The following is a 15,975-nucleotide window of genomic DNA, read 5'->3' as shown; positions in this document are numbered from 1 at the left end:
TGAAAAGTAAGGAAGCTGGTAAGTATGATGAAGAAGAAGGGAAGAAATGAATGAAACGATGAATGAGGGAGAAAAAAAAGAGAGAAATGATGATAATAATAATGTGATATAATGATAAAGATATTATTATTATTATATAAAGAAAAAAAAGGAAGAATATAGAGGAAGGAAAATCTACTTTTATATCTAGGTGAAAAAATTGAGACAATAAAAGATTTTCTTAAATAAAAGCTCGAACTAGAGAAAGAATCAGAAAACATGTATAAAATAAAACGAGAAAAAAGAATGCTCACACAGAGTGAAAAATATCTATTTTTATTTGTTGTAAAAAGTCAAAGAACGACTCTTGGCTCTTAAGTACAACTTCCGAGCCAAAAATCGAGTCTCTTTAAATGTTAAAAGAAGTACTTGCAATTCCAAGCGACATAGCGAACGTATATAAGACGAAATGAGAGGCAAGCTAGAAGAAAAATTATTCTCTTATAACCAATATCGATATACAGACAAGGAAATATTATAAAGAAATCAAATATATATAACACATATTCAAAATCGAAATAAAAATTATGTAAGTCGAGACAAAGGATAGTTTGAATGCATGAAATAAAGACATGATCCGAAATTTCTCTTGAAAGGAAAGTCAACGAAAGACGATAAAAGATGTAAATATCATGAAGGGACCCGAAGTAAAGAACAGACATGAAGGAATGCATAGGACGCAAGATGGAGTAGAAAAGAGCAAACCCACGTAGGTAGACGAGATGAAGGACGAGGGAAGGAGGGAAGGGGCTCGCCGGCTGCCGGGATGCAAGACGCAGGGTGACGGCAGATCGTTAGGGTGGGAATGGAAGGGGACGAACGAGAGGAACAAGGACGTGGGGGTGCGCGCGCGAAGCAGCACTGGGCCATTGATCGGCTGCGCGCGATGATGACCGCCGCCGCCACCGCCACCGCCACCGCCATCGCCACCACCGTCGTCGTCGTGGTCGTCGTCGTCGTCATCGTCATAGCAGCTGAGCATTTCGCACCGCACGCAGATTCGTAGCGGCGATTTCTCGCTTTCTTCACGCGCGCGCGCACGCTTAAGTGTGAGGGGTGAAAGAAGAGCGCGGCGACTGCGGCGAGGGTGGAAAAGCACCTGACAAGGGGCGGGTAAAACCGCGACAGGGTCAGTAAAGGGAATCGGGGATTAACCGCTCTGAGAGATGTTCTCGTCTACAGATTTCCTTGCTCATTCTCGATCCGAGAGCTCGATATACCGGATAATGGTGGCGAACATGTTACGTGTGTCCGACTTTTTGGGACCAATTCGAGTGGCCGCGAGAAACTGACTGACTCTCATGACGACAGTCTTTTGGGTCAAGCGAGCCCGATCGTGAATCGAAAAGTCCAGTTAGCGTATTTCTCGTAGATGTGCCGACTTGTACGTTTGTTTGTCAATAAGAAGAAATTTGATTTTAGACGAAGGTGGACAAAAATAACTGGACTTTTATCTCTAAAAAATAATTTATAAAAAATATAATACACAAAAAAGTATTTACGAATCACAATTGTTAAAAAAATGTAATGTTAAACGAAGCTGAAAAAATGTGATACTTTTCTATGTGATATACTTCTAACTCGAAAATTTTTCTAGTCTTTTACTATTTTTAAAAAGATGTTATAAGAGAAAACTATGAAATATTATAAATCTCTTTTTCTGCTAAATTTTTATTCAGAAATTTGTTTGATAAAAAAATTATTTTGATAAATATCCCACTAAAAAAAATTTAATGACAAACTGTATTTAAGAAACTGTATAATAACTGTGTAATAATTAAAATAGATGTTATATATATGTACATTAATTATTATAATTATACATTAATTATTATATATATATTATGCGATGATATAAAATTTTAATCTTTGTTCTAATAATTTTATAATCAATTTGTATTTTGTATTTTCAATTGACAAAATCTATCGAGATGCACTATTAGCTTATTTAACCAAGACAAATCGTGTCTATTCTTATCACTTTGCGTGATGCGATGTCAAAGAAATACATACTGTATATCGATCACTTTTTCCTTATCTATGTACGAGTGCATTGACGCTGCAAGAAACTCTGCATATATTGATTTCGTATGAAAAAACCGGAGAGCAGTTACGACCACAGAACTGATAAATACAGTCAATATGCTACTTTATGCAGATTTTTCTATTAATAAATTTGGTTAAAAAATATCTCAAAATATGACACACAAAAATTATAAAAGTATTACATAACTTATAATAACAATTATATAAAAGTATTTAATTAAGAAAAACACAAAATATATAAATTTATATATTAATAGTAATTATTATATTAGTGCTGTGAGTACATTTATTTGTATGTGTATATTGAATATATATTATCCATTAGCTATTTTTCCAATTATACATATAATAATTGTTATTGATAAATAGGAATTTAATTGTTATTGATAAGTAGGAATTTTAATATAAAAAATATTAAAATGTATGTTTAATCAATTAATTTTACATTGATTTTATTTTATCAAAATTCATTTTTCATCTATTTTTATTTTTAATTTTTAAATTCTATTTTTGATGATAATAGATTATACAGTTCGTTGTTATATGATATTTTACGATATTTTATGAAGAACTTTGAGCATGAAAAATTATGGAATCATTTGCAATGAAATTGACATATTTTTCCGAAAATTTATAGTAATACACTTATATCCGATCTATAGCTATAAAAGAGTATTACTTTGATGTACAATCATATTAAGTATAAAGAATATTTTGTGCGTGATACCAAAATTAAGGATCTTTTGACTTCGTTATAAGCGCGTATATAATAAATAATACTACTATTGGATCTTCTTCTCTTGATAATAATTTCACAAATGCTGCCAAACAAAGAAATCCCGCCGCAAACGTGTCATCATAAAACTTGAAATCGACAACGAAATAATGAATAATAAGGCGATGATTTTGAATTAGCTTTTTGCTCGTTTCTCAACACTCACCAGGTTTCAGCCAGTGTCCTCCACTTCCTTCACGATAGTATCAGCTCGGTTTCGACGATAATGGTCGCGGATCGATCGCACTTATAGGATAATTTGATTTTATTAATAGACGACGATCAATGATGTGTTAATTTTAATACAATTATGTTCTGCCATCACCCGAATATGGGATCGAATATACATATATTGAAGTAGTCGCGGATATCGATCAGATATGATCCGCTCTTTCGAGCTATTTGCACCGACACATACCATATGTATTATTAAATTTAATCACGCTTTTAGATCACGACATTTATCTCAGAACTTCGTAATTTACAAGGAACTCTTCGATGGAAAGAAGCTAGAACAAATTCTTAAAATAAAAGACATGATAATAGTAAAGTAAAATTTATAATGATAATATTGTGTAAATAATAATTTTTATACAAATAGTTAAAAACGGGCGTATAGAGCTAGATGGAAGTGTATTAATAGAGTTTAATTATATCAAGAAAAATAAAAACATTCGAATAAGTCTATGTTGACGGTGACATTACAATACAGACATGCTAAACATATGTACAGTCCCATTTAAAATCTTTATTATAAACATAATACTACTATTACATTGTTAATTATATTAATACATTATATATAAAGTCTAACAAATTTGTGACGTATTATTGACAAGAAAACTGTATTCTCTAATTCTTGCGCTGTATTAATAATAATAATAATTAATAATAATTAATAATGATAAAATCTCTATGACATGTTATACTCATTTTATATAAATATTTGTCGGAAATATACAGATTTCCTAAGATGCACTTATTTCAGAGAATCCTATTTTTAAAATTTTTTATTTCTTTTTACTATAATACTTATAATATGTTTTTGCACTTATTTATTTATTATGTCCGTAGGATTAACATTCGCTGTTTGAGATTTAAAAATATTAATTTGACTTCAAAAACCTCAGTTTCTTCATATTATTTTCCGGAGATGATATATAATATTATTTTAGAAAGAATCTCTCTTCTTCCCAAATAATTAAGAATGGATGTTTGTCTCTTTGGCACGCTGTTTCGACCAAATGCAACGTGATACATTGTTATATCATCGCGATGAATTATGATTGTACATTCATCATGTGGATAGCATCGCACTGTTCAGGCATCTACAAATAAAGCGTATATTCCTCTCAGTCTTCTGACAGGGAAACAAATCTACGCTTTTACATGATATACATTTTGCACTATGAATATGCTTCCTTCACCAATTTATTTAATAAAAAGATTGTAATTGTCGATTAATAGAGAGAAAATAAAGGGAAAAATTTCGACAAGAAATAATCTCGTAAAAGAAACCATTAAGATGTTTCCACAATTGCAACCTATCCATTTTTATACATATCTAAAAATTGTTCTGAAAAAAAGAAGGTAATTATATACATTAGCGATTCCTCATCGATTTCAATGATCTTGAAATATGTTGTCGGGAGCATCATTCTGAACAACTTTTTCTTATACATGTTACCGCCGCTCAGCCTTAGTTTCCGAGATATTTATAAAAACATTTTATGGTTTTGCAATATTGTCACCATTATGAAATAACTTTTTTGCACCATGTATTCAGTTTTTGAGTGATAATGGTGTAAATATTATGATTGAGGTAACGCGACGCTATGTTTTTTTATTGACGCAAATTTGTTTACTGACTTTTTATACTTAGAGAGTAATACAAATGACAGTTTTTAGTCAGGGGAAGCCCCGACTAAAAAGTTATAAACAAAAAGATTTGTAAAGCGAGATCCTACCGGTGGGATGGTTGCGGGAGGGGGGAGGCTAAAGGCCCCCCTTGCATTCCCCGCGTGTGTGTATAGTATCAACTCTCTAAGTATAAAAAGTCAGTAAAAAAATTTGCATCAATAAAAAAACATAGCGTCGCGTGATACCTCAATCATAATATTTACATCATTATTACTTTGTCAAAATACATTGTCTGAATACATGGTGCAAAAAAGTTATTTCATAATGGTGACAATATTGCAAAACCATAAAATATTTTTATAAATATTTCGGAAATTAAGGCCGGCGATAACATGTATAAGAAAAAGTTGTTCAGAATGATGCCCCCAGCAACATATTTCAAAGTCAAATCGGTGTATTGAAATGTTGAAATCGGTAATGAATTACTTACCCATACATTTTACGGTATAATTAATTAAGTGCTTAAAACTGGTTTTAAGTAACTGGTTTTAGCGTAATTTCTCAACAACGATATGTTTATATATAAGCCTTAACATGTAACACGAAAATTCAGTGATGGCTTATTATTCGTTCGATTGCAACTTACAGTGCTGTATTGGAGTCTGTTTTCAAACGTAATATTCAAACACAATATTTATTAATCTATTATATACAATAGTCTTTATTAATCTAGTCTTAGTCTAGTCTTTATTAATCAATTATACAAATTTTTTTTGTAAAACCTTAATATAAACATAATACTACTATTACATTGTTAATTATATTAATATTAAAAGTTTGAAGAAAAAAATTAAGTTTTACAAATAATTATTTTTTTAAATTATATATAGAAAGATAAATCATATGACAAATAAACTTTATTTATCATATAAACTTATCAACAATAAATAACATTCGCGTAGTGGAATTTAGAAACCGGATCTTAAGATAGCGAGAAGTGTTCTCCTGAGAGAAAAGAATAGCATGAATTTATTTGTGTTTCTATTTTTTGCTGGCACATGTGTGATTTTAAGGTACTGAAGTCAATAACTTTTGCATCATGCGTGTCAGAAAAAGACAGATACACAAGTTAATACTATCCTTTTCCCTCAGGAAAATACCCCCACTTACAAGCAGTCTATGTTAATATGTCTATGACTTATACTTACACTTGCATTTCCTTTATATTCGAGAGAGAAGCATACACACGTCAAGGTTTTTTTTTCTAAATTGAACCCAATGCTTAATCGAAATGTAAGTTATACGTATATTAGAGTAATGCAAAGAATTATTGCATTTCTCTCAAATAAAGTTAAAAAGATATTAACGCATGAGAAAATTACAATTTCTTATTTCATCCATTATTGTATATGTAAGATAACATTATCATATAATTGTTATTTTAATATTTATTTAGTTTTATTGTTTTAATTGTTTATATTATCAAAATAATATTACATTGACAAATATTGTTCAAGAAGGCATTTTGCGAAATGAGTGCAAATACATTTACATAAATATAGTAAAGTCCGAATAGATGGAGCAACGTGCAACAAAATACACACACGGTGAACACTTCGTTTATTGATCGGAAAATACAATAACTTTATTTAAAACAGAACTTGTACATATACATATATAAGTTCTGTTTTAAGTTAATTTATTGTTTTCTCTTAATTTAATGCTATGTGTATATCTAAGAGTGTTGTTATGTATCTGTTCTATGTTTAAATGTAAAACAGCATAAACAACTTGTTTCATATTTAGTAGAAATTCTCTCTGTAGACAAACTGTTTTATAAGCGCAATACATAGTATATTTTATAAACAAATATCTATTTTGTACATAATAATCGCACCAAAAATATTTTATCTTGTGCTATCATCGAAAATCACGTTTCTCACATGTCAATCTCTTCTCGTGGTAACAGGCTATTTCTTTTATCTTAGAAAACTAATTAAGGTGATTTCTTTTATTAGGACACCCTATATAGATGCAACATACATATATATATATATATACGGCAACTAGTTCATCTTCTCGATAGAGTTCTCATAGCTACACCAACTGAAACGTCAGTCGAGGAAATCTACAGGTGCCACTTATTGTTATTTGCTAATCTCGCTGTCAGTATTAATTTCAAAAATATCATGGATTACCATCGAAACAATGAAGCTGAAATGCACAAGACGCCAATACAAAAATTTTACGCCGGACAGTCAATCTTCATTACAGGTATTTATTATATAACTAAATAGAATAAAAAATAGTAAAATAAGTAGATTAGATAATATGTGAATAATTTTGATCCACACATATTAAATTTAGAAGAATAGTTCCATTGTGCAATAGCAATCGTCACATCAGAAATGATCCAATTTTCCAAAAAGATCTTGTCCGCAGAGCGAATATGTGTATACAAATAAAAAGTCTGCATTTTGAACATATGCTTTAAAACATTTATTGATCTATTTTAGAGCCAAAAAAAATTCTTAGAACGTTGAAACAATAATTTTGGATCAAAATTATTTACACATGTTATTTAATTTACTTATTTTATTTTCATGCAATTATCATGCATAGTTCTGTAAAACTTTTATCAAAATAATAAAATAGCGTATATGCTCAAATGTTGCGCAAGCTGTGCGCGCGCCGCCTTTGATTTATATGTAATCTAAATTTATTCAACAACTTTAATTAAGTAGAAAGTTATTTTTATTAAAAAATAATATTCAAACGCAATTTTGTCAAAGGAAAATGTTGTTTCTTTTGGCATGAACTATCACGCTATGCATTCCATGTCCACGAATTCTGGTACATTCTGTATATATAATAATAGATGTCATGTAGATTTAATATTTAATTTAATATCTATTTAATATCTATTTTAAATCTATAATGTAGATTTCATATTAATGTAATCATTTAATTTAAATACTTGAACTTTGGTCAAATCAACAATTTTTCCTCTCAGTGTAATATTATTATTTAATACTTAAATACTTTAAATACTTAAATACTTTAAATACTTAACTACTTAAACTTTAGTCAAATCAACAATTTTTTCTCAGTGTAATAGAAAACAGATTACCACTATGTGCATATGTGTGTGAACGGTATGTGTGAATAAAGTACTTGTGTTAAACTACGTTATTCCTTTAATTTTTAGACTTATGAAATTTTTTTATTAATAATAACAAATGAAATTTTTATTAAAATAATAATTCAATTAAAATCCAATTAAAATATTAGTCTCGATATTATTTACATATTATATATTTATCGATATGAAAACAGAATTAGATGTAGGTTTGTGCCTGAAAAATAGTTATGCGATGCTCTTCACAAATCTTTCCTATCCTTACATAAAATAGCGTTTTGTTTATCTAGAATATAAATCGGCTAGAAATATTGCGCAGTCCATTAACCGCACAGTTAAAATTGAGTACGACAATCGTAAACTTAAACAATGACGCACATGAGTCTTATGCATCATACCGTAAATTCTTACGCTTACGCTTAAATCTACTTTGTTTTATATATATATATACATATATATATATATATATATATATATATATATATATTATGAATACACGCTAATTTTCCTTTTATTATATCATTTTACAATAATCTTAACAAAATTGTTATTTCTTTTATTCTAATTTTAGATTTTTTTTTCATTAAACGAAAGCGATAATAATTTTCCTTACAGCTTGATTTTTAATTCAGATAACTTTTGTTCCTTTTCTTTGTTGGTGTATATGTATCTTATTCTCTGCTGTAAAAAAAATTATGTTTTATCAAAAAAATTAGATAATTTATCTTCATTATTTTCAACTCTTTACCATGCGTGCTTTTGCCTCTTCTAAAATATTTACTCGCATTGTCTATAACTAGACTTATCTTAATAAAGAAAATTTATTCTGCAAATACAAATTGATTTTTATAATAAATTATTTAAAATTTGCAAGTATCTAAACAGCTATTATTGAAGTTATTGATAATAACCGGTTTACTCTTAATCAATAATCGTAAGATATTTTTTTTTGACACATTAAAACATTTATATTTATATTTATAAAGATCATATATTTGATTTTTTTTAAATTTAATAATTAGAGACTTGGCTCAATGCTAATCAAAAAAACAAAAAAAAAATGACATAAGAGCCAACGCGCGATAGTTAAAGCGCAGAGAAGCAACCACACTTCTTTCTTTTTTCAATATTAGTTTATTAAAAAACACATTATAATAACAAAAGCGAACGTTTGAGTACGTCATCGAATCTCGAATAGATATGAGGCGCACAGCGGCATACTATATTATTAATTGTAAAAAAGCGCGGAATCTGATTTGCCGAGACATAGCATAATTATAATATATTTAATTGATTGTTGGAATCAGAGTGCTTATTAGACCTTCGCGGGATGCAATTTAACGTCACCTGCGCGTCGAGAATAAATTCATTTAATGTAACGTGTCACTATCTGTAATATATATTGTTAACATCGCGCTGAAGAAGGATCAAAAGATGATCCGAAACGAAATTTGTATTTTCTATCGATTTTATTTTTATCTACATGACCATGAAACATAAAACAATATAGAATCCTAATCATACATTTAACGTCTTTTGTTAGCAATTTTAACTAGTTTTTAATAAATAGTATCTCTCTTTATATTAAATAGTTAAATATTATCTTTGAATCACTCTATTCTTTTCAATTCTTATAAATAATCCAGTTAGTAAATACTATATGCTTATTTTATGTATACAGTTTGTAAATCTAACTTTATTTTGCATCTTTATTTTTAAGAATACAACTATAAATTTCAATAAAAATCAATAAAAATAGGCTGTTGTTAGTGATTAGGTTTCTATCTTTCAATTAAAGTTAATAAAATAAAACAGTGTTAATCATTTCCAAGTAATACAAATAAAATTTGTAATTTCTTGATAAAAATCAATTTTCTTTATTTCATCAGCAAGAGTGATATGCGTGATCATTGATAGCATATTTTTATAAGTAAGTTTTATTCGAAATATTTGCAACATTATAATTAGATCAATCATAAATCAACTAAAGATTTAAAAAGAAAGATTTTTGCACTTACAAACAACTGTTGTTTGTAATTGTTGTAAATTGTTTGTAAATTATTTTTATTCTGCTTTACATCAATTACTACGCTGATGATTTAGTAATGATACAGACTTGTAAACACTGAAGTTGCAAATAATTTTTAATTTAAGAATTAGATTTATAAGCAAACAGCAATAAAATTTTTAAATCATAAATTATAAAATCTCAAATTTTCTGCATTATTTAGATCTTGGATTTCGCTGGGAAAAAGAGACTTTTCGATTTATATTTTACGTTGCTTTACTCTATTATACAGCTACTTTCCACTGATAATTCAATCTGTATTTTCAATTCATCAGATTTAAGCATTTATCCACTTATGAGAGATTCCACCTCGGATCATATCTTCTCTAGAGGCTAAAAGTGTCATTATATTGAGGAATAATTTAGCAAAAATCCTTTGAAGAGCATTCTCTTTGTTAAATTAGTTACTTTAAAATCATTGAATTGCTCTCCATTAAATCATTCAAAAGAAACTTTACAATACATTTCCTAAATGTCAAACGATAAAAGTTGGCAGCTTAGACTTTTATCAACTGCTTCTGTGCTTTTAGCTAAATTTATTATTTCACATTGTCACTCTAACATATTCATTCTTATTTTATTTTTCATTCAATATATTTATATTTAGATATTTTTATTTATATTTATATTTTATTCTTCATTTTGTTTTCTATTTTTATTACTATATTTTTTATATTCTCGATTTTTTCAATTTATTATACTATTATTTTATTTTGTTATATACTTTATATACTATACGTATGTTCGTAGGAAAACTTTTGGAACAAAATAAATTACTATTATTAACTATTATTAATTACTATGTATTAGTAACTCTACTACAAGTTCCCAAATTAAAATCTCTCTGTATTTAATATATTAATTGATAATTTAAAATTAATTTTCAATTGATAAATGTAAAACATTTCAAATATTAATTTGTTTTAGTAACAATATACGTTCAATAATTTTGAAAACCTTATTAATTACTATATACATATAAATAATAAATTCGTAATACTAGAATTCTTACGAGACTTTTTCCTTATATTATCTTTCTGGATATTGTAATTAATACATATTACAGTTTACACTTAATTTCATTTTTTTATTTTTTTCTACAGGGAGTACCGGGTTTCTCGGAAAAATATTAATCGAAAAATTGTTACGAAGTTGTCCCGATATTTCTACAATGTATCTATTGATACGCCCGAAAAAGGATAAGTGCCCTGAAAGCCGACTGGATGACATATTTAAAAATTCGGTAAGTATCTAAAAAGCAGTAATATGATGTATTCATGAAACATTACTATGTGAATTTATAATCTGCAGTTGTATGATCGATTAAGAAAGGAAGTGCCTAATTTTCGCAAAAAAGTTGTGCCAATTATAGGCAATTTTGATGTTGAAGATTTAGAACTATCCGAAAATGATAAGAATATCCTGATACGTGAGGTAATAATTCAGATTTCTCTTGCATTTGTATAATTATATTCAGCGCAAAAAAGTTATCGTATGTTTAAGAGATACATATTCTATATAAATTAAAAATATTAATTATTCAGATTAATTAGTCAAAAATAAATCTTCTTTTTATATATGAAATATTATAATATAGTATATTAGAAAAAAATTCTTATTATATTTACTTTATATTGTAGGTGTCCATAATTTTCCACTTGGCAGCGACTATGCGTTTTGACGAAGAAATAAAAATTGCTACGACAATAAACATTATGGCTACAAATACCATTTTAAACATTGCTAAACGTATGTTAAATTTAAAGGTAATTTTATTTTGTAACAATAAATATTGTAAAATAATTGAAAAGAATTATTAATTTTTATGAATTTTAAAGAAATAATTAAATCGATATTGACATGTATTTTGTAGTCATTCATTCACATATCGACCTTGTATGCACATTGCAACGATAACTTAAAATTGATCGAGGAACGTTTTTACACATATTCTGTTGATCATAAGGATTTTATTACATCAATGCGTGCTTTACCCCAAAACGATGAAAAATTATCTAGGTGCGTATTTCTTTTATTCTCGATACATAATAAATAAGATAATAATAATTAACTTTCCATGTAAAAAAATAAATGTTTATAATAAATCAAAATTATTATAATAAATTACTGTAATATTATTATTTTGATAGAATGGCTTCATTGTGGCCAAATACATATACATGTACAAAAGCCATTACAGAAATTCTTCTCATAGAGGAAGGCAAAAACTTACCTATTGGAATATTTCGACCTGCAATGGGTAAAGAATTTAATTAATTATACATTATTTTATCATACTAATTTTTATATTAATTAATTTTTTAAATTTATAATTCATCTTTATTATATATAAATCATCTTCATATTGTATTATTTATTATATATATATATATATATATATATATATATATATATATATAATGCAAATTCATTTTTATCGTATATAATTCATTTGTATCGTAGATTATCGTATATAATCTTGCGAGAAATATTATAAAATACATATTATACATTTCTTATGTGTAATATAAAAGTATAATTATTGTTATTAATAAATAAATTAATAATTAATATTAATATAACATAGTACTGAAAAAAGTGAAATTTTAAGATGATAACGTAAAATCGCAAAAATATTGCTGATTATTATTAAGTGATTATTATTAAGAGCAAGCTTTAACGAAAAAAAAATGAATATTTTTTCAGTCATGCCTAGCGCTAATGAACCGATCGTCGGATGGGGCGATAACTTATATGGACCAATTGGTAGTACAATATCTATCCTGCTCGGTTTCACGAGATTTCAATGGTGCGATCCCGATATTACGGCGAATTTGGTGCCTGTTGATTTTACCGTAAACGCTTTAATTGCTAGTGCATGGGATGTCTCTAATCAATGCAGGTATAATCAAATATCATCAAGGAACGCACACATCTGATAATAACACATACAGTACTGATCAAAAATATATCACCTTTATGTTTTTTAAGGATAACTTAATTCAATGTGCATATATTTCTATCTAATCACACATATTTTAATAATAGGTATATCGGTTATTAAACGATAGATTTTTCATTCAATAATGAAAACAGCAACGAAAAATTAATTAAATATATATACACTTTGAATTAAGTTATCCTCAATAAAAAAACATAAAGATATATTTTTGATTGGTACTGTATTTCATTTTTGTCATAAATAGTTCGATATTAATTATTGTCATCAGATGTTAAATATTGGCATCAATCTCAGTCCTATTTTTAATCTTCAATTTTACTCTAAAAAAATTACAAAATATTTTATATAATTCATGTAATCTATTGTATCACTTCAACATTCGTGAAAAGTTGATGTCAAGCATAAAATAATCAACCTTTTTTTTAACTAATACATCAACATATTTATGTAATATATATTGACATAATTACATAAAATAAAAGTATTGGAACATGTGATTTATGATTAATAAACGGTTTTTAAGAAGGATTTTTTAATTTTTATAGGACAGGCAAAAATATGTTAATTTACAATAACACAACAGCACCTAATGCGCCGACTTGGGGCGAATACATTAATAAAATTATCTGTTTAAATCAGAAATATCCCTTGAAAGATTCCATGTGGTTACCATTTGTTTTTTTAGTACCAGGAGAAATAACATATAAAATTGGCATTTGGTTTTGTCATTTGCTTCCGGCCTTTTTTGTGGACAGTGTAAGGATATGTGTAGGCCGTCGCCCGAGGTATAGAAATATATATAAATATTGATTATTCAACTATGTATGTATAATAATTTATCTTGAAATTAAACAAAATTTATTTAAATTTATTTAAACTTCTAAAAAACACATATAAGGAAACGTAATAATTCTTTATATATATTTCAGAATGTGGAAATTGTATAATAAAATCCACAAAGCTATCAAGTCAATTGCATATTTTTCAATTACTAGATGGCAATTCACCGATGATAATGTTCAAACGATGTGGAACCGCTTGAATAAAGAAGATCAGCAATTATTTCCATTCAACGTAAGAGAACTTGACTGGACAAAATACCTTATTGATTTTCACAAAGGTTTACGTCTTTATTTCTTAAATGAAGATGACAGTAATTTAGAAATTAGTCGTATAAATTATAAAAGGTAAAGAATTTCTTTTTCATTCTTATTAAAATTAATTTGTTTTTAATATAAAGATTAAACTTCTCTTAAGGACAAAATCATGAATTTCAGGCTTTATTGGACACACCAAGTATTTAAAACTATATTAATTTTTTTCACTCTTTGGATTATTTGGATCATATTCGTCAAAATATTTGCATAGTTTCTCTCTATATGTAAATATGCTTTAATTTATTAATATTAATATAAATACATTAACATATATTATATATACATGTATATTTTAATTTATTGATATTGATACACTAACATATAACATTGAACATATTTCTCTACATATGTTATTGAATTTATCTTCTTTTATCTTACTTGCATGGCAAAAAGTTTAAATATTTTAATATTTATTCTTATCAACTTATTTTCTTGAAATTCTTAAATAATTAAAATATCTCTATTTGAAAAAATAATTTTTGTCTTAACGATTATTGTTTAAACTTGTTTAAGATAAAAATTATTTTTTCAAATAGAGATATTTTATAATAAAACTATTTTCCTTCGTATATACATATACATTTATCTTAAAATCCTCAACTTCTTGTAAAAATTACAAAAAAATGATGTAAGTAAAAATAGCTATCTTATTTTGCATTTTACACTTGTTTTGTTATTGTCATTATGTTACAGTAAATATTTTCTCAAAAATTATACTTATTTTTTATATCTTTTAAAAATTTTTGTCCTTTAAAATTTTATTAAACATATTCAAAAAGGCTTACGTGATGCAGGAAACTTGAACAATGTAACCGACGCCATAGCAAGTGATAAATTGTTTGATAAATTGTTAACTAATTGTTAAAGAAATGAATTAAAATGTAATATTTTAGATTTATGTTAAATATTTTAGCTATAAGAGAAGGCGTTAAAGTTTACTATATACTATATTCTCGCTATTGTAAATAAAAAATTCATTAAGCACTAAATACTTGCTTTTTTTTCTGTCGAAGTCCATCACAATAAAAAATAATACTAATAAGTTATGAATTATAAAAAATACAATATTATATGTATACGATTATTGATAATATAGAGATAAAATTTAAATAGATTTTTATAAATTTTCATTTTATGCTTATAATTATTTTCTGTCGTAAACTATTGAAACATGTTTAGCGTTTCCGGATGTAGAAGGTCCTCACAACTATTAGTTCCGTTGTGTCTTAGTTGACTTTAATGCCACGCGAAACCTTATCGGGATTTGAAAACATTCGTGACCTACCCCGAGAACAGGGATTACACTGTTTGCGATGTCAAAGAGTCAGCAGCCACTCGCCAGGAATTCTGGCGCTATGCCAATCGCGGAAAAATAGGTTATCGATCAACCCCCTCGGTCTTGGTAATAACTATAGGACCCCCTTTTTCTCCCAAATCCAAAAGGAGAGAAAGAGAGAAAGGGTTAGAGATCCGCGTCTAAATTATAAAAAGTGGAAATCTTGGGCACGTAACCGCAACTACCGTCGTCGAAATAAGCGTCATTAAGTGTACATACAATCATAATACAAAGAACCAAAATCGTGTCAAGAGTTTTATTAATGCCTTAAATTTTATATATATATATATATATATATATATATATATACATACATACATACACACTATATACATACATATGTATTATTTTATAATATATAATTTTACAGTTTCTTATATAATTAATTGTTATTATTATCATTATTATAAAATTAAAACTACAAAAAAGTAAAACAGCGAGAAAAAATATTTATAATTCAACATACAAATAAAAAGTCATATATTGATTTAAACAAAGTAAAATATTAATCATTAAAATATTAAAATATATTATGAGAGATATTATTAAGAACGTATATTTTTATTACATTTTTCTAATACTTGCAACAGCAA

General features: G+C 27.1%; 1 protein-coding gene across 1 annotated transcript; it reads left to right on the top strand.

Moving 5' to 3' along the window:
• The first annotated feature begins 5,346 nt into the window (after nt 1-5,346).
• LOC105252677 (putative fatty acyl-CoA reductase CG5065) lies at nt 5,347-14,257 on the top strand. The gene is made up of 11 exons (XM_020027975.2): nt 5,347-5,394; nt 6,739-6,994; nt 11,031-11,170; nt 11,239-11,361; nt 11,568-11,693; nt 11,801-11,946; nt 12,078-12,187; nt 12,634-12,829; nt 13,435-13,674; nt 13,819-14,076; nt 14,167-14,257. Exons 2-11 carry the CDS (start codon nt 6,910-6,912, stop codon nt 14,255-14,257), a joined length of 1,515 nt encoding a protein of 504 aa, XP_019883534.1. The 5' UTR covers nt 5,347-5,394; nt 6,739-6,909.
• The last annotated feature ends 1,718 nt before the right edge of the window (nt 14,258-15,975 follow it).

Source organism: Camponotus floridanus, unplaced genomic scaffold (assembly GCF_003227725.1).
Source record: "Camponotus floridanus strain SB8 unplaced genomic scaffold, Cflo_v7.5 scaffold66, whole genome shotgun sequence".
Classification (NCBI taxonomy): Eukaryota; Metazoa; Arthropoda; class Insecta; order Hymenoptera; family Formicidae; genus Camponotus; species Camponotus floridanus.
This window is presented reverse-complemented; position numbering and strand designations above follow the sequence as displayed.

What these genes read in the sequence shown, in the direction of transcription:
- LOC105252677 (XM_020027975.2), top strand. Translation starts at nt 6,910, where the DNA reads ATGGATTACCATCGAAACAATGAAGCTGAAATGCACAAGACGCCAATA. An exon ending in AGAATATCCTGATACGTGAG is followed by an intron (nt 11,362 to 11,567) that starts GTAATAATTCAG and finishes TTTATATTGTAG; the next exon opens with GTGTCCATAATTTTCCACTT. An exon ending in AACGTATGTTAAATTTAAAG is followed by an intron (nt 11,694 to 11,800) that starts GTAATTTTATTT and finishes TGTATTTTGTAG; the next exon opens with TCATTCATTCACATATCGAC.